Source organism: Phyllopteryx taeniolatus, chromosome 3 (genome assembly GCF_024500385.1).
Source record: "Phyllopteryx taeniolatus isolate TA_2022b chromosome 3, UOR_Ptae_1.2, whole genome shotgun sequence".
Lineage (NCBI taxonomy): Eukaryota > Metazoa > Chordata > Actinopteri > Syngnathiformes > Syngnathidae > Phyllopteryx > Phyllopteryx taeniolatus.
The window spans coordinates 8117428-8137265 of record NC_084504.1 but is presented as its reverse complement, the minus strand read 5'-3'; the positions used below and the strand labels follow the sequence as shown (position 1 = coordinate 8137265).

At 41.2% G+C, this 19838-nt stretch overlaps 2 protein-coding genes across 8 annotated transcripts; both read right to left on the bottom strand.

Moving 5' to 3' along the window:
• Positions 1-38: 38 nt before the first annotated feature.
• On the bottom strand, positions 39-10757 carry LOC133474805 (uncharacterized). Of its 7 annotated transcripts, XR_009787632.1 has the most exons (10): positions 10460-10756; positions 9684-9785; positions 9518-9589; positions 5281-5376; positions 4284-4391; positions 3837-4022; positions 3368-3758; positions 3186-3292; positions 2997-3106; positions 39-1632 (listed from the first exon to the last, which is right to left on the bottom strand). XR_009787632.1 is itself a non-coding variant. In XM_061766840.1 (7 exons), the coding sequence occupies exons 1-6, from the start codon at positions 10737-10739 to the stop codon at positions 3868-3870; spliced, it is 786 nt and encodes a 261-aa protein (XP_061622824.1). In that variant the 5' UTR covers positions 10740-10757; the 3' UTR covers positions 2032-3758; positions 3837-3867. The 7 variants fall into 7 exon arrangements, 3 of the variants coding, with proteins under 3 accessions (XP_061622824.1, XP_061622823.1, XP_061622825.1); XR_009787631.1 differs by having other exon boundaries at positions 3186-3758; XR_009787629.1 differs by having other exon boundaries at positions 2997-3758.
• Positions 10758-12883: 2126 nt separating this feature from the next.
• On the bottom strand, positions 12884-19514 carry LOC133474799 (gastrula zinc finger protein XlCGF57.1-like). Its single transcript, XM_061766823.1, has 2 exons — positions 19229-19514; positions 12884-15531 (listed from the first exon to the last, which is right to left on the bottom strand). Exons 1-2 carry the CDS (start codon positions 19332-19334, stop codon positions 14123-14125), a joined length of 1515 nt encoding a protein of 504 aa, XP_061622807.1. The 5' UTR covers positions 19335-19514; the 3' UTR covers positions 12884-14122.
• Between the last annotated feature and the right edge of the window lie 324 nt (positions 19515-19838).

Here is a 19838-nt window from a genome sequence, read left to right as displayed (position 1 = left end):
TACAGTCACATGCATGAGACAGGACCAGACAAGAAAAATCCTGACTTCAACTTTTATTGAGAAAAGGCACGTATGTTACATTACACGAATGTCACAAAAAGTATGAATCATGAAATAACGCGGCTGTTTCAATGTATTCACAAATGGATTCACTCAGCGTGACATCGGGGCCTGTTTAATTGAACACAAAGCTTTGATTTGGTTGTATGAATGGCAAGAGGTGGCTGTACAGTATGTGTTAATTGTAGCATCTGTTATCGAGTTATGTGGCTCTTTCGCCCTTCTGCTGTGGATTACTGCGAATTCTGAAAATCATTACAACAGTATTTCATTGAAATGAGTTTGTTTTTTTCAAATGTAATTCTAAATTTGAAGATTTTGATGCTCTTGTAACAAAGCAAAAACAGTAAACGTTTTTACAATATTTTTTTGTCACTCAAAATTCACGTGCTGATGTGTGACACCTGGCGCCAACATTTATTCAACTATTCGAACCCAGCCAGCAAACCATGGATACATCCAAGAAAAGAAAGCTTTCTGGAGAAAACTGAAGAGTTAATGCTATGTGCTACATGAACTATATTAAAAACAAACATCACTCACTCCTCACATAATGTATGGCAATCATTCCGAATTTTGACGCTAATATTTTCTTGGTATCTGCTCCAAATATCGGTTATCGGCCTCATTGACTACTATCAATTGGCATTGGCCCTGGGGGGGGGGAAAAAACACACAAAAAAAAACACGCCTCGCTCTCTTATATCTTAGTTAGTTCTCCTCCAGCAGCCGCAGAGGGGCAGCGCCACGTGTTGTCGTCGTCTCTCGTGATGTCACAGCCCGCTCCCCAGTCTGGTCCTGGTCCAGGCGGTAGAAGCCGAGGTTGAGACGCTTGAAGTCGTCTGCGAACACTTGCCTTGACATGGGTGTTACAGTCTTCTCTGCTGCGACGCGACAATACACTGAATACAGAGCGGCCATTGACTGAAAGGCAGGTTCCAGATACTGTTTGCATGTGCCATAGTTGGAGGGCAACTTCGGGAGGTCTTGCAAAAAGCTGCGAATGAAATTATGGCCTGCCAAAGAACGACGTGCATTGCTGTGCATTTGTCCCGCTGTGTCTGCTTGCGCGTTTCCCTCCTTGACCCAGTTAATGGCAGACCACTCGCCTATTCCCAGGGTAGACAAAAACATACCTTTGCAGACGCGTCTTCTCTGCCCACTGACCAGTAAAAAAAAACAACTTAGAATTTGATCTACGGGAACTGTCAGCCCCTCTTCTCCTCTGCACGGGGACCACGTCAATCAGACCACGCACATACGCCCTCTTCCGTCGCCAAAAGCCGTTGAAAATGGAATTCCTCTCGGGCTCGCTGATTGCGCTGCAGTGATGTTTGGCCGACTTGGCACATGCTGCTGATGAACATCTCGGCCCCATAACACGTGGCTGCCGCATGACTTCCTTTTGCTTCTGTTTTCCAACATATGGCTTCCCAACCATTCTTCTTGTCTTGTTGATGACTTTGTTCCAGTTGTTTTCAGCCCTCTGTCTTTTCCTTGCAGGTGCGTCTTCCTCAACATTTGACCACCAACTCTCAGTAGCCGAGCCCTCTTTGCTTCCACCACTGGAAACTTGAAAATACACAAGACAAACGTGCAGGAATGAGTTGCATCAAAGCAAAAAAAAAAAAAAGAATAATACTGTTAACTTAACACCTGTGTTGTTATTTGCAACATGGGTAGCGTCTATATGTATTCACACTACTTGGTGTTCAAGTAACGTTTAAGTGTTTAACAATAACACAAAATTGTAGGTAAATTGACACTATTTCTTGTTAACATTTAACTGTGCGAAGCTTAGGGGTTGTATTAACAATACACTGGTGATGGTGTTCAAATGTTGGGGGGCACTTTTTTAAACTAACACCAGAGTAGTGTTAAGAGCAACAAAATGTGGTCTCGAAAGTGTATTAATGACCCGGAAAAAAAGAAAAATATGCTACCCTACTTGAAATATAAGACATTACACAATAATATCAATTTTTTATTCAATCCATTTCAGTCAGTAGTTCAGACTTCAATCATTACACACCAGTACGGCACAACGTATGTTCTCTCATCATTTTCAGCTGAAAACTGCCTCTCATGACTTCGACAATCAGTCACTCATAGTCAGACACCAATGACATTGAACAAATCCTCCTCAATTCTAAATGCATTCAGGCGATGATCAAAACTCGCAGTAAAAACATTTGCGGCTTTAAAGGTTCTCAAAACAATTTATGCGTGCTCAGAAACCTCTGTTGTAAGACACTTATGAAGAGTGTCCTGTGCTTGGACATGGAGGTCATTCACAATTTCCTCCACGGAACAAACCAAAAACTGCACAGCAATTTCAGCGACTCCACATGCTTGCAGTTGAGCAATAATGGAGACGTACAAATATCTACCAGCTGCCTCTTTTTCAGAGATGGTGAGGAGGGGACGGAGGAAGCAGCCTTTGGCAACGGATCAGGAGCACAAACATTGTCCATGTCAGCATTGTCCAAATAATTAACAGAATGTGAAGCCTCTGAAATGGCTTTGAATTCAATGTTTCTGAAATCCACAGTTTGTGTAAAACACAGATACACGCAAAGGAGGAAAGGTTGTGCTGATCCAACACTGTTAAGGAACGTCGTCATGCTTCTCCCAAACTAAGATTGAAGGATGGGATATTAACAGTGAGTTCAGTTTGTTCTCATAAATTTTTTTTAACAGTTCTTTTATAGTTGAACCGTTTGGGCACACGATTTCAATGCAAAAGCATTTAAAAAAAAAAAAAAAAAACAGTACATTGAAAGCTGTAAGTTGTTAAAGACATATGTGCCCAATTTCTTAAAGTGTTTCCTTTTATTAGTTCTGTGAGTGAGATGAAACAGCTGAAAAATAGTGAAGCACAACCTATAAATGTACCAAATGTTGCAAGAAGCAAAACATTTCTGTCAAGAACATACCTTCATGAACTTAAGAACATGGTAGGCACTGATATTTCCATGTCTTTTTCCGTTTGCTGTTGGAGGTAAGAGATGAACAACCAGGATAGCTGCAAAGATACTGTCACATCCTAGTGAATGGACACACACACACATGTGATTCTTCCTGAGCAGACAGAAGGTCATCCAGTTGAGTATCAGGACAAAGACCTTTGAAGACAGTGATGACCCAACGCTGGTAGAAAGTTGGCCATTTTGCCATGAATTTGCCTGAGATGTCTTCTCCAAACAGCATGGTGAATGAAGTATTGGTCAACCTAACAAAGAAAAGTCGATCCAAAAAAAACTTTCTATCAATTGCTACAGTATTTCAACTCAAATCTACTTCTTACAAGGCCTGGTGTATCGTGGAACGTGATCCATGACAAGTGTGGACTGGTCTGGATTGTGTAGCATCTTCTGTGCTCGAATGTTGCCTTCATTTTCTCTCTGACAACTGGCTGGTCCACCGAATCGCCTCCGTGCATTCATCATCTGAGAGCTGTTCAGATGTCGAGAGGTCTCACAGGGTCTTTGGGCCACGTTCAAAGATAGGCCTGGCACTCAACTTGGATTTGCTTGGACTGTTGCGCTGAACCGTTTACTTGCCCATGACTTTCAATCATATCTGGCACCAAGATGTTAACAAGTTTCTTTCTTGTACGATCAGACAGGCCCTTGGTTTTGTCATACTCTGCATATATCGTTACCGCCTGGTTTCTGACACAGAGCATGGTAAACAACCTGCAACACAAGTTCCATGTCAGCCAACTAATTATAAAAATAGATTAACATTCGACAGGTAACCTAAGACCAACTCACATCTCTTGCCGTGTTACTTTCTGGTGGTCCCTCAGGTAGGTAGGTGCCTTTTACGTCTTTTGGTGCTTATAATGATGGTTGAAGCAGAAGTTTGTGTTGCGCTCGCAGACTCAAGTGATGAAGATGACCTCTCAGACTTAACACGTGAGAATGAGCGGATGGAGGCCTCCAACAACTTGTTCTCAGCTAAGGGGACAGCAGCAGAAATTCATTGCGGTCACATTTCACCTCAATAAAATAGCACATTACGCAAGGCTCGCTGTGGTGATACAAGTCTATAGATTGACGTGCAACAACGTCCACAGTTACCAAATACAATTCATATACGTATTGCTGGTTTTCACTCACTGACAAATGCACCGGTTGGATAAAAGCATCTACTCAATACTTTACAAGATGCAACGCAAATGTAAATCATTGGTTCATGTACACATTACAATTTCTTACCAGAGTGCTCAGTGGACACCTTGAACGATACTGGAGCAGATCTCAGTAGTTGGTCAAATATGTCATCATCCACGATAACTCCTAAAGAATCCTTCAGGTCTACATCAACTCCATTGGGAAAATTAAACTTAGCTCAAACTAAAGACAAAATATGACTTGACACAACGTCAATTTTAAAATTAAATATAGAATAAAGCCATTTACTGTTGGCTCGAAATAAATGCCAAGCACCAAAACACATGAAAAACCAAAACACAGGAAAATAATGTTCTGTATGCTACAGTGAGGACTAAGCATCACACAAAAATCAAACTACAGTGATCCCTCATTTTTCACGGTTAATGGGGACCAGAACCCCCCCCCCCCCACACACACACTCGTGCTCTCATTGATCGATGTCGCACCGGGAACCAATCACGTGCCTTGTATGAGTGCCCATGACATGTACATTACAGTAGAGGCATGTACAAAGCTTCTGAGTCAACTCATCTCTTTGTTTGGCATGCAGGGAAACCTTCTCTCGCGCGCATCAACACTAAACAACGCGTCTTTCCGCAATATGGCTGCTGATATGGCTATATTTTTTCATTTTTATTTTTGGATGAATTTTTTTTTTTTTTTGATGAATATTTTGGGAAAACCTGCGAAGCACTGAAGCTGCAAAACGTGAAGGTCGAAGAGGCAAGGGAACACTGTATAGCCTTTTGCAGAATCCATCCATTTTCTATACCGCTTATCCTCACAAGTTGACTTTGGGTGAGTGGCGGGGTAAAACCTGGACTGCAAAGCAACATGTTTTATATATAAAATACTAAATACATTAACTGTACTGGGGGAAATGTCAATGCAAATGTGAAAAAGACAGAAACTAACAGCACTAAAGTAGAGGATAGCTGTGGGGAATTCTCTCAAAGTTCCCAAATTGTTTCCATTGTACGTCGACGTGCAGAACCATGATTGAGCACTAGCTACTAATGATCTACTTTACAACGCTTACCTTCTTGAATGAATCTGGAGTAATCATAGCAGTCCTCATTCCTTGGCACACAAACCCATTTCTGGACTCCCCTGCGCTCCACTTGAATCAGAATTTCTTTGAAATAACAAAAAAAGTCAGCTTTTGACTACAAAGTGTAAATAATGTAGCACCACATGAAAATACAGCGGAACCTCAAGTTGTAAACAACCCAATGAACTACATACAGTACATGCACCGGCTTCGTGCAGCACTTCCGAACTCTGCGGCTGTGGGCAAATGAGTGTCTGGCGCAGCTGTCACGACCGTGGAAGAATGGATGAGCACGAAAACACAAGCGCTTCAACTGCCAGAAAAAAAAATAGTCAACATAATGTGACAGATTCTTTTAGTTGCACAAAACGGTGGGAGACTTAAATGAGAATTGCTGTTTGCCGTTTTGAACCAGTGTGGCGCAAAGTGGCACACAGAAATACTCATTTGAGCCTCCCACAGCTTAGTGTAACTTAAAAGTATCTATTACATGATATTGGCTTTGTTTTCCAGCAGTGAAAGCGCTTGTGTTTTTGTGTTCGTGCATTCTCCCACTACTGTGAATGGAGAAGGAAGCTAACTATTTTCGATTTGCTGTCTTGCTTTTTTTCCTCACACTGTGTAAACATCCATTAGTCCTGGGCGTCGCGCATTGCAATTGCAGAACTGTAGCTTTAATGGCACTTAAGAGGGAAACGGCTAGCGGGTGATATTAGGAAGCAAATTACGAAAAAAAAAACAATTAAGAAGCCATCGCATGCTAAACGCCTAAGCGTGGATGTTGCATAGCGTTTTGCTGGAAATCACACCGTTATTACTTCATAATAAGGTTTTTTTTTTTTTTTTTTTTTTACTTATTTCTATATTCTAAAGTACCGTCAAGTACTGCACTATTTACTTTAACCACAACCACAATGTAACATGACAGACAGCTTAGCTTTAGCTATCGCTAGCTGAGCACTGAAAAACAGTAACAATCTTCAAATTCCAAACAACATAGCCAAGTAACTGCTCGCTTCAAAGCCAGATAATAGTTATGCCATGATCGCCAGCTGTCACAAATATTTTGGGAGGATACATTTACTTAGGCTAGACACTAGCTATATGTGAACAGGAGAGGGAATCGGAACCATTGCCGAGTTAATTTCTGTTTCTAAAAATATGAAACAGAAAACAAATGTTATGAGGCACAAATATTTTTGCATCAAATACCATCATGTGAGAATTTTGCCTACCTTAGAGAAGTTGGATTCCACCTTGCAAGCGAGAAGAAAAATGGCGCTGGAGAAAACCGTCTCGACGATAACCGGAGAATGTCAACGCTTAAGGGCTTAAGGGCGTGGCTTCAACTTGAAATTGACACCAATCAGAGTTGAATTCAGGAAACACCATTATTTCAAGACATAACACTGTGATATCTACACTAGATATTAAAGATGGCCGAGTACTGACAACAGGTATTGGTATCTGCCCGACACCGGCCTTATTTCAATGTATCGGGTAGTCGCGAAGACTGCCGATACCAGCCACCAATACTGACATGCATGGCTGACAGAACGTTTTTCTGTGTGAATTGCATCCTTCGCCATCCTCTCATATTCCCATTAAGACAACATTTCCGTTAATATATACAGTATATGTCTATAAGGTTTATATTAACATTATTAGCGTGTTGCTACAGAAATGTATATGTTTATTTGCCAACTCAATTTGGGTGGTATGACGACTTTCTACATTACAGTATTTCATGCACGTATTTACTTTACACCTTTACCTGCTTTCATCAAGTGAGAATAAGGTTATTCAGTGCATATTTTTCCTGTTGAATGCAGTACACGCAAAATAGCTTGTTTACTTACCTGCGTGTATTATATAGTACTTTTTTGTATTTATTTACCAATATTTTGTAATAGTTTGTGTTACAGTTTCACACTGGTTCAGTAACGTCCAAAAACAAGGTCCGGCTTCAACTGGATTTATCGAACTCCCTTTAACTAACTGAGTAACTTCACCGCTGGGGAGACCAGCAAAACAGTCAGAAATTAATTTTGTTAATTGAAATTGTATGGGCGGCACGGTGGACAACTGGTTAGAGAGTCAGCCTCACAGTTCTGAGGACCCGGGTTCAATCCCCGGTCCCGCCTGTGTGGAGTTTGCATGTTCTCCCCGTGCCTGCGTGGGTTTTCTCCGGGCACTCCGGTTTCCTCCCACATCCCAAAAACATGCATGAATTGGAGACTCTAAATGAATGTGAGTGCGAATGGTTGTTTGTTTGTATGTGCCCTGCGATTGGCTGGCAACCAGTTACGGGTGTACCCCGCCTCCTGCTCGATGACAGCTGGGATAGGCTCCAGCACGCCCGCGACCCTAGTGAGGAGAAGCGGCTCAGAAAATGGATGGATGGATGAAATTGTATATATCAGAAGGACCAGTGGTATTGGTACTCGGTATCTGGAGTGAATACTCGTACTGGTATCTGTCTGGAAAAAAAAAAAGTGGCATTGAACATCCCATGTTATTTTATTACAGAGTGTTGTTAATACAACACCATCACTCTGCATTTAACACCGTTCCCCGACTTTTAACACTCGTATATTTGCTGTGCATCTTTATGAACTGTCAACAGTGAGGGTGAAGGTTGACGGAGCTTATCCAATTTAATGAGATATTGAGGAAAAGCATTTCACCTACCCGTGTCAAACTACACTTGCTCTGGAGCCAGCAGCGAAGCCTCCTCTGGCTCCAGACCAACAGAGAAATCTATTCAAACACATGGTACAATTAGTGTGAATAGTTCTTTTAAGTCATTCTCTGCCATGGAAGTTTCTATTCTTAAACTGGAATCCAAGTGTTTTCTGCCACTGACGGTTTTCTGCCACTGACGTATTTATAAGTACCAAAATTTGTCATCTATAATGCAAAATTTATACTACCACTACGTACTTCAGTTGTGCACAGACTGCAAATAATTTACATGTTGTTTTTCTGAGACAGTGCAAAATAGTCCCACACCGACAACGTGTTTTTTTTTTCACCGACAATTTGAAAAAAACTTTATTGGCTGTCAGATAGTTACAGTAATACGTCAGACACGTGACAAGGTTAACAATAAACTAGCTTTTGGATTAATACGTGACGGCGACGCGGAGTAAATGTCTTTTGCGGAGCCGATCGATGACGTCATTGATCGGCACGGCGAATTATGATATGAAAGCAGAACAGTGTAAAATGCCAATTATCGGGCGATACCGATCATGCCGATAAACAATAGTCATGTCTAAAATAATTGGCACAATTTTAACCATGACTGTATTTGTTTTTATTTGTTATTTAAATGTATATTATTTTGATATATATATTTTTTTATTTCTCACTAATTTATTTTATAGTTGTTCTTTTAAGTTATATTTAAAGTTTAGCTTTGGTACTTGAATAAATACAAAGTTTTGAAATCAATGAATAATTGTGTTTATTAATTGTGATTTATGTCCATCCATCCATTTTCCTTTCCGCTTCTCCTCACTAGGGTCGTGGGTGTGCTGGAGCCTATCACAGCTATCTTCGGGCGAGAGGCGGGGTACACCCTCAACTGGTCGCCAGCCAATCGCAGGGCACATAGAAACAAACAACCACTCACATTCCCACCTACGGGCAATTCCGAGCCTTCAATTAACCTACCCTGCATGTTTTTGGGATGTGGGAGGAAACCGGAGTACCCGGAGAAAGCCCACGCAAAACCGTGAGGCAGATGTGCTAACCAGTCGTCCACTATGCCGCCCATGATTTCAATATCAATGAAAATAATTGTGATTATTATTTTTTTCCATAATCGATTAACCCTACTTCATGGAGTCAAGGGCAAACGGCATGTAAAAAAATCCACTGACGTTCGACTAGAGCCATGCAGTGAGTCAGCATTTCTTAGTTGTATATCTAGTAATCTAGTAATTAATTATTTTGCTATCAGAAGCGCATTGTCAGTCTTGTTTTTATTGTTTTATAGTTTGAGTTGTAACAAAAGCAAATCACATTTAGCATCAAAGTCACTGTTCTGAATTTGTTTGATGATCTTAAACATTAAAGTGGGGAAATTATGCAAAAATTTAAGAATTTGAGAAGGGGGGCAATTCTTTTTCACGACACTGCATCACGTCAGTTGTGGGTTTTTTTTTTGTAGAGCATTTCGAGTGTTTGTCGTCACCTTCGAAGTCTACATTGGTCATACCTTCGGTGTTGTCGCTGTAGGAGAGTGGAGATAAGAGGTGGGGAGGTGGTGGTCCTCCGCAGTGGTCTCCACCTGGAATGAGATGCTGAAGCTGTGAGCACTCAGGTGGTTTGTCTTCATCCTTATCGCTCTTTACAAAGACACTAATCAGTGGCAACTTGCTGACATCTGCCTCCTCCTCTTCTTTTTTTATATGGGGCAGATGAGAATGCTCCAAATTGGAACTCGCCCCCTGGGGGCGAGGGGGAAGTACTTCCGGACAAGAATTCTGCAGGACAACAGAAGCGCAAACACAGTTTAGCACATCTACTCTAGGTTCACTGAAGATGTTCTAAAAATTATGTTTACACCCTGCAAGAACTCAAAATCTTACCAATAATATTTTTCTTATTTCTTGTCAAAACTAATCTGATTACACTTAAAATAACACTCATCAGCCAAAAAGTAGCTTGTTTTTAGACAATTGTCACTTGTTTCAAGCTAAATTTCACTTGAAATAAGCAGAGAAATTTGCCATTGTAATAAGAAAAAAAAAACATACATGTCCACTGGCATTTTTTCTACTTATTTTGTAACTCATAGCTTTCAGACCATTTTGGACTAGAGTTTGGGAAGATGATGCCTTTTTGAAGTACTTGAGACTTTTTGGTCAGCGGTAGCAGACTTTTTTTTTGTGCACGTCTGGCGAAGTGTCTTACCAATGACAGTGTAATGAATTAGCTATTGAACATGATTTGGGGGCGGTGTGTAATGCAAAATGGTGTACGATAGCAATAAAAAGTACGACACCAACTAAAGAACGATGCGGTGTCTAGTAACTCAAGCAAGATGGCGTTTGTTTAGGTTTTATTTTTAATATCCTGAAAAGTAGTAATTTTGTCGTTGCGAGGATTTGTGCTCGAAAGCGACGATGTGCTCAACGGTTCAGCGTAGGAAACAAACCTTCGCGGTGTAGCACCATGTGACTCTTGTAAACATCTTCCAGTTGTCGTCGATGTCGCTCGGTCTCCTCTCTCGCTCGACAAAGTTGCTCCTCGTACGACGCTATCGTTCTTTCAAACAGTCCGCAATGAGTCGCTCCCTCACCAACTCTTTCAACATTGTTATGTTTTTCCACTCCGTCTCGCATTAAATTGACGTTAGCTTCCCGTTTTTCCCTTCTTCGACTGCTGTGAGGCGAAGGTAACAAACCCGTACTGTGCATGCGTACGCCGGCCGCCATCTTTGAAAGGTATCTTCCACGGTAAGCCGTGGGGACAAAACAATTTCCTCCTTTAATAAAGCGTGAAAAATAATTTGGCATCCATTCATCCAGTCTGGCGAACTGATTGATATTAGATGAAACTAGTCATCGATCTCAAGACACTTATTATAATTTTCATTGCCCTTGTTATGATTACGATTTAGACTTTTCTCTTTCTCTCTTTTTTTGAGTGTTCATGTTGAGCTAATAATGTAGTGGACATTACTTCTTGCATCTGAATAAATAAGAACATTGTGGAACACGTAATTATTTCAGTAGTTCCACTAGGGGGGAAAAAAAAGTTACATTCAAATACTATATAGTTTCACAAGTCACAGAGTGAAAATCGGTGGTGTCTTGAGATACGAATTATTTTGTTCTGTGACCACGTTCGTATGTGAAAATATCTTTCCCCACTGAAATGAAAGGAAAAGCCATTTCTTAGGTATGTTGCTAAAATTTACAAAATACCTTTATATCAAAATATCATCGGATAGAGAGAATAAAAATAGCCCTACTTTGTAAGAATTGGATAAGGATTAAGGATTTTATGCCACTTTTTATGTCGAAAATATGCCAACATTTTCTTGCCCAGAAATGAACGTAAACAGGAAAATTGTGACTGGAACCTTGACTCTTTGATAGAAAAATGCCCGACTGTTTCTTATTAGTTGCGATGAAAATGTAATGTTTAAACAGTTTTCAATTGTGGCGTCCACTCAAACCATTTAATTTTTAGGGGCAAACTGCGAGTAATTGCATCACCAGAATTTCTTCAAACTTCACAGAAAGCAACAATAATACTAGTGAATCATGGACATATAGTTTTCTATCTTGGGCGAATCCTATGAATGTGTGATTTTTGACACAGAAATCAATTAACATTTTCATCTTTGTCAGACCCTCATAAAATCTCATCCATACTGAAAAATTAAAAAACATAATCTGAAAAGAACAAGTACTACCTTGCACGAAACAAGGAGAAAACACGATCTTGGTGGACCTTGATTACTTTAGCGGATCCGCTGAATTCATGTGCTCAAAATTCGGCAGAAAAAAATGGAAAGAAAATGGCAGCCGTTTTTACCTACATAAATCCATTCCAGCCTCCCCCCCCAATTTTTTTTTTATGAGAAAAGTAATGCTCTATAATATTGCACTTTGTGAAAAAAAACAAAAACTAATGACAATTAAATAGAATGTGAAGAAATTGTTTTTGCTGCAATTTTTGCTTCAATTCAATGATCATTGTGCTGCTCCTTCTGGTGTGCGTGCCTTGGCCACCTGGGAGCGGTACAATATAGACATATGGCTATACTGTACATGGAGTCTCAGCTCCTCAGTCAGAGGAAGTAATATTATCCATTCTTTGTACAGAATAAAGACTATATGTGAGTATTGTTTTTTTACGTGTTGCACCACCGTTGTGTTCATGTGTTCAAATATCTGTTGCTTAATGGGTTAGAACACCATGATGCTAATGCTATTCGTTAGCCCGTCTATGGCATTTCCCACTATGTTAGGATTAAGCTTACAACTTTAAGGAAAAGTGATGTGGTTGTTTTAACAACACGAGATGTACCTGTAACTCTCTTTGCTTTATGTTTGACAGTATACTTCACCAGTGAGTGGCATTAAACAGCTGTAAAGTTTTTTTTTGTTTTTTTTTAAAGAATTGTTCACTATCCTCCAAACTGCTGCTTATTGTCCAGTGAGTTGAGGTCCCTGCCACCATACAGCGCTCGTATCTCAAGTTTCTCTTCACAAGCCAAACCAAACAATCGCATGAACTACTGCTGAAACAGTGGTATCTTGGGTGATTAGCATCTAAAGGCACTACTGTATTCCACCCATCCATTTTCTGTACCGCTTATCCTCACGAGGGTCGCGGGCGTGCCGCAGCCGATCCAAGCTATCTTCGGGCGAGAGGCGGGGTACACCCTGAACTGGTCGCCAGCCAATCACAGACCACTGTATTCAATTTTTCAAAATGATAACCACAAATTCTCCATGTCAAGAAATAAGAATATGAACAGAGAAACACAATTATTTTAACAGAAATTAGGCAGGACTTGGCTCTCTGAAAAGTATGTTCAATGAATCTGCATAATAAAAGAAATTCATTCTACTAAAATAGACATTCAAATTTATTGAGATATATATACAGTGCTCAAAATCAGATTAATCAGAGAATAATAAATGCAATAACATTGAAAAGTGCAGCAAAGAACAAGTAACAATACCACCATGTGTAACAAACAATAAATAAGATTGAGCAATTACTGTAAATGTTATTTTAAAGTACATGCATTATTTTAAATAAACATATATATAAAGTATATATATGATCATCATCATCATCAGCCGTTATCTATCCACTGCAGGATGTAGGCCTCTTCTTCATGTTTTGTATTCCGGTGTGTTTTAATGATTTTATCTGTCCATCTACTTTTCGGTCTTCGCCGTGGCCGCTTTGTGGTATCCAATTGATAGTTTCTGTGGTCCACCTCTTGTCAGCTCTTCGGGATATATATATATATATATATATATATATATATATATATATATTAGCACATCTGCCTCACAGTTCTGAGGACCGGGGTTCAAATCCCGGCCCCGCCTGTGTGGAGTTTGCATGTTCTCCCCGTGCCTGGGTGGGTTTTCTCCGGGCACTCCGGTTTCCTCCCACATCCCATGCATGGTAGGTTGATTAATGACTCCAAATTGCCCTTAGGTTTGAATGTGTGCGCGAATGGTTGTTTGTTTGTGCCCTGCGATTGGCTGGCGACCAGTTCAGGGTATACCCTTTTCTCGCCCGAAGATTGCTGTGATAGGCTCCAGCACGCCCGTGACCCGGCCACCGGGAGGCACTATTCTACAGGACAGTCATGCAGACAAACGAAGAAGAATGCACTTCTGCTTTTCTACTACTCAGTCAGTTACTGTAATATGAGTCATTTTTTTTGTCAAGGATGAAGAATATATGCCTGTGAGTAATGTTATATTACCTGTCAATATCTGTTGTTCACCATATGCATTCAAATAGCCGTTTCCCAAAGGGTTCTAAAACTGCGAATGTCGATGCTAACAGTTAGCATGTCAATGGCGTTTTACAATAATTTCGTCGTTTGTTAGCATCAAGCTAGCGGACTTTCCTACGACAAAGCTGTAGCTGTTTTACATATACTACTTGTAATTCTCTTTATTGCTTAGTTTGACCATAAACCTCAACTGGGAGTGGCATTAAACAGCTTGAAACCTCTCTTTTTTGATTAAATGTTCATCATTACTATGCCCTGCCTAATTCATTGTATAGTGCAGTTACTTATTGATGTTTTAGCACAAACAATGCAGGAAAACGTTTAATCACCATTGTGTTTCCGCATGTGTGCCGTCAAACTGGACTTCTTAAAATATCTTTTATCACAAACTGAGCAAGTAAAAGGTTTTTCTCCCGTGTGCGTTCTCACGTGTGCGACCAAGTGTGCCCTTTGAGAGAACATTTTGTCACAAACTGTGCAACCGAAAGGTTTTTCGCCTGTGTGCGTCCGCATGTGTGCTACCATGTTTGCGCTCTGAGAGAATATTTTACCGCAAACTGAGCAACTGAAGGGTTTTTCTCCTGTGTGTTTGTGCATGTGTATGCTCAAAGAGAAGCTGTGAGCAAATGTGTCACCGCAAACTGAGCAACTAAAAGGTTTTTCTCCCGTGTGCGTTCTCATGTGTTTGATCATGTTTTGCTTTTGGGGGAATGTTTTACCACAAACTGAGCACCTGAAGGGTTTTTCTCCTGTGTGTGTTCTCATATGTGCATTCAAACTGTGCTTATAAGAAAGGCTTTCGCCACAAACTGTACATGTGTAAGGTTTTTCTCCAGTGTGTGTCGCTGTGTGTGCAATTAAAGCTGCTTTTTTTGCAAATGTAGAATGACAAACTGAGCATCTAAAAGGCTTTTCTCCCGTGTGTGTTCTCATGTGGGTAATCACATGTGAGCCTTGAGTAAATCTTTTACCACAAACTGAACAACCAAAGGGTTTTTCTCCGGTGTGCGTCCGCATGTGTACGTTCAAATTTCTCTTATTTGTAAATCTTTCACCACAATCTGAGCAACTAAAGGGTTTTTCTCCTGTGTGCGTTCTCATGTGCACACTCAAACTGTGCTTATAAGGATAGCTCACGCCACAAACTGAGCAAATAAAGAGTTTTTCACCCGTGTGTGTCTGCATGTGTCGAGTCAAATTGTAATTATAAGTAAAGCTTTCGCCGCACTGTGAGCACTTGAAAGGTTTTTCCCCCGTGTGTGTTGCCGTGTGTCCAATCAAAGAGCCCTTGCGAGCAAATTTCTCACCACAAACTGAGCAACTAAAAGGTTTCTCTCCCGTGTGCGTTCTCATATGTACATTCATATTTTCTTTTCGAGCAAAATTTTCACCGCAAACCGAGCAGATAAAACGTTTTTTATCTGTGTGACATCTCACAACAGATGTCTCCTTTTCAGAGCTTTTCAAGTGTTTGTCGTCACCTCTCAAGGGTTCTTCCACGTTATGACTATGTGACAAAGGAGCAAATAGCTTGTCTGCTGGTGGTCCTCCACAATGGTCTCCACTTGGACTGTGATGATGAAGCTGTGACCACTCAGATGCTTCATCTTCTTCATCATCTTCACCCTTCACAACGACGACAGTCAGTGGCAACTTGCTAACGTCGATCTCCTCCTCTTCCTCTTTCAAGGTGGGAATCTGTGCATCCTCCTCGTCCTCCGCATCCGGGGCTGCGAGACACAAGCAACAGAGACACAGTTCAGCTCAAACAAGACAAATGAACTTAGGTCCACCCAGTGTGAAGACCTCTGCACAGCACCATTTTCAGGCAGAGAAGCAGCTTCTGTGACAGGTTACTGTCGGACTTTCAGACCACACTGGAATTATGTGCTCTATTGATTCATGGTAAATGGACTGCAATTATATAGGAGCATCTTATCCAAGATAGCGTCTACACGGGTGGACGCCTCCGTAATGTGCTCTCTAGTATTGTCCTTGTTTTTCTTTTTCATTTGTCTTTGGAGACATTACGCGACTTACTTACACGAGGGAAGACTTGTTCAGCACTGGGGAGTACAAGCCGGACCTTTTTCTGCCAACTTTCACAAATCAACAAAGTTTTTTCTTCGCGTTACTCACCAGCGGAGTGAATATACTCTATGGGGCATAGAGAAGGCGAAGACGGCGCCACAGAGGGAAGCGAGACAGCGAGGATTTCCAATGCCACTTCCGTCGATTCACCTTGCAAATCTAGAGCTCTCTACGAGGGCTGGTCATTGTTTGAATTTGAGCGATTCCTGTTCCAATTCCTCATTTTGATTGTGGTTCCACACAATTCCCGATTCCAATTATTTTAGGGGGCTGGGTCAAAAGAAGTTTGCATGGTTTAAATAAAGGGGGTCCAAATTATGAACATCCATTTTCTTAGCAGCCCGCATCATAGACGAAAAAAAGGAACACTTGACCCGGAGTTCTTTATAACCAGTATCAATATCAAACCTATGATCATAAAGGCAATGTGTGTGCAACTAACCCAATTGACTTAATATACATTAATGTTTCAGCAAAAGCTCAAATATAGCACTGTTAAAATAGTTATTTGCAACTGTTTTGTCACACTTAGACTTCTACACATCGTGAAAGCCTCCTTTGCATAATATAATCTTATTCCAAGTGTTGCAGTGAGGCGACTGGTCATTTATTTTACCCAAGTTAAGACACACTTTTGTTCGTCGCTGCCATTGGGCACAAGCACGTCTTCGTGTGTGTTCTTCATTGGTTTTCGACACTTTTTTCTTCAGGGTTTAAAGAATGTAGCAATCGAAACTGGGAACCGAAATTTTATTTTTTTCATTGTAAAATTCTTCTCGATTCCGGGAGAACCGGAATGTTAGTCGCGGTTCCAATCGGTTCTCGATGCCCAACCCTTCTCTCTACCCAACAAAATGGAAGAGTTTCATCTACTCACAAAGACTTCGCACATTCTGCCTTGACTTAGCTTTCTAAACGAATCCCCGACAACGCCGTACTGCTGCCTGACTTCCAACAACACCGAGTGAACCGTGACACGGAGCTATCGGGGAAAACAAAAGATGCCAGGATATGCTTCTACATCAACAAAAAATGGTGTACTGATCTCACAGCGCTCATCACACACTTCATCCCGGACTTGGAGTTGGTGTTTTCTAACTGTAAATCATTCTACTCGCCGCGCTAGTTTGCTTCATTCCTATTTCCCTGTGTTTACATCCCCCCAGGCTAACAGGAACGCCACACTGCAAACGCTAGCTGACCACGTAAACGAACTTGAAAAGAAGCACCCAGATTCACCCCTCACTATTCTTGGGGACTTTAACAAAGCTCCGGTTTCCTCCAAAATCCCAAAAACATGCATGGTAGGTTGATTGAAGACTCTAAATTGCCTGTAGGTGTGACTGTGAGTGAGAATGGTTGTTTGTTTATGTGTGCCCTGCGATTGGTTTATGACCAGTTCAGAGTGTACCCCGCCTTCTGCCCGAAGATAAGCGACAGCACACCCGTGACCCTCGTGAGGATAAGGGGTTCAGAATGATGGATGGACTTTAACAAAGCAAAACTCAACCACAAACTCCCTAAATACAAGCAGCACATTGAATGTCTCATCAGGGAAAACAACATTTTGGAGCACCGCTATACAACGCTGAAGGACTCGTATCGTGCTGTTCCCCGTGCAGCTTTGGGCTCGTCTGATCGTTGTATATTTCACTTAATACCAACATACAGGCACAAAGTTAAATGTGGAAAGCTTGTGGTGAAAACAGTGAAGTGGACCAATGAAGCTAAGATGGAACTTCAAGACTATTTAGAATGCACAGATTAGAGAGTTTTAGAAACTTCAACTGGCAGCTTGGATGAATATACCGACACTGTTACATCCTACATTAGCTTCTTTGAAGACGTGTGTACCAACAAAGCCATTTCGCACGTTCAATAGCAACAAGCCGTGGCTCCCTGCCAAACTTCGCCAACTTTTCGGAGTGGGAACAGAGCCCTGTACAATCAGGCCAGAAACCAGCTGACAAAAGAAATCAACATTGCAAAGACATATTCAATTATGCAGAAAAGCTGAACAAACAGTTTACTGCTATCAACTCTGCTTCAGTTTGGTAAGGATTACAATCGCTAACCAACTACAAGCGACCATCCCCCCAAAAAGAGAACAATAAAGGACTGGCTAATCAAAACTAATCGGGAGAAGCTTCATCGTGCAACAAGACAATGACCCACACACTGCCAACACAACAAAGGACTTCATCAGGGCGGAAAAGTGGAAGGTCTTACTTAGACTGGCCAAGTCAATCACTGGACCTTGACCCGATAGAGCACGCATTTTACCCCATGAAGAGGAGACTGAAGGGTGAAACCCTAGAAACAAGAACTGCAAGAGGCTGCAGTAAAGGCCAGGAAAAGCTTTTCAAATGAAGAATGCAACAGTCTGGTGAAGTCAATAGGTTGCAGGCTTGATGCAGTTATTGCAAGTAAGGGTTTTGCCACCAAATATTAACTGTTACTCACTTAAAGTTCATTTAATCATGTTCTAATACTTTTGCTCACTTGAAAAGTGGGTGGCTTCAAACAAAAAGTTCTCTGTCCTGAGTTGTTTAACACATCTAGATGTAAATACCATGAAATAAAAGCTGGAATTCTGAGCTTTTGTCTCATGTTCATCTTTTGATCTGAAACCCAAATGTCTTCAGTGTACAACAAAAACAAAGGAATTGAACTTGCAATTCCAATAATTTTGGAGGGGACTGTACACACACACACACACAGAGAGAGAGAGAGATTGTTGTTAAAATGACTCAAAAGGACTCAAAACTCAAAGTGTAGGACTTCCGACTTGATGTCTTGGGACTTGACTCGAGACATGCAGGCCAAGACTTGAGACTTACTTGTGACTTCCAAAGCAAGGATTTAACTGCTCTCAGGGCACAAACAACAAAACACCTCTGCTGTTGCCACAAATGTTGATGTTATATCGTCACTGGAGAAATATGTGACACTTTTGTGTTTGGTATCATTTTTCAAGAGCTGAACTCAAAGATTCAGGACTTTTTCTAGGTCCGCAAAAGGGATACTTCTCTCAGATATTGTGCTTAAATCTGTGTTAGAGAGCAGTTGTCCATTTTAGCTCAGTCATCCACTTACTGTGTGCAGCCTCAAGCGCACCTGTGCAATAATCGTGCCGTTTCGCATCTATCGTTATTAGTGCCTTGTAGCTAAAATAATGTTGTAGCGCCACCTGTTGCTTTGCATAACCTGTCGACACGCGTTTGACCTATTTTTAAATGAACATTTGTCCTGTTGAATATTATCATCGTGGAGTGAAGGGAGCTTATCAGACATAAATGTGTTGAATGATTACGTTGTGTAAACATGTTAACAGACCTTCGATGTTCTGCACAATCGCGTCCAGATGTCCCTCAGTCTCCTCTCTCGTTCGACAAAGTTGCTCCTCGTACGACGTCATTATTCCTTGAGAAAGTCTAAACATGTCGTCAGCAGCGCCAATTTGTCACTCATTCGCCAGCTCTTTTGATATTTGGATGGTTTTTACTCGATTTCACTTCGTAGAATCGCGCTATTTTCGTTCCGCCTTGAAACCAAGCTAACTTCCGCCTTTTCTTCTTCGATGGCGTTTTTCGGCAGTGAGGCGTCCGCGTAAACACACGGCCTCCATCTTGCGACAGGAAAAAACGAGGAAAAAGGCATTATTCGGATTCCCACATAGTTTCCAGGCAGGACACGCCCTGCTTCAACATGATTGGCAGGCTCCGCAGAATTAACGAGATGACCATCGCAAACGTGTCACATTTGAATGAGATAAAAACGAAGACGTTTGTTATAGTTAGGTCTAGGGCTAGGTTTGGGTCTTAAGGCAGTTTAGGAAGGGTTAAGGTTAGGATTAGGGTGGGTTAGTGGGAATCACTAACGCTGCCACAGCTACATCACATCTTTTCCCGTCATGAAAAACGTAGGGCGTGTTCTTCAGGGATAC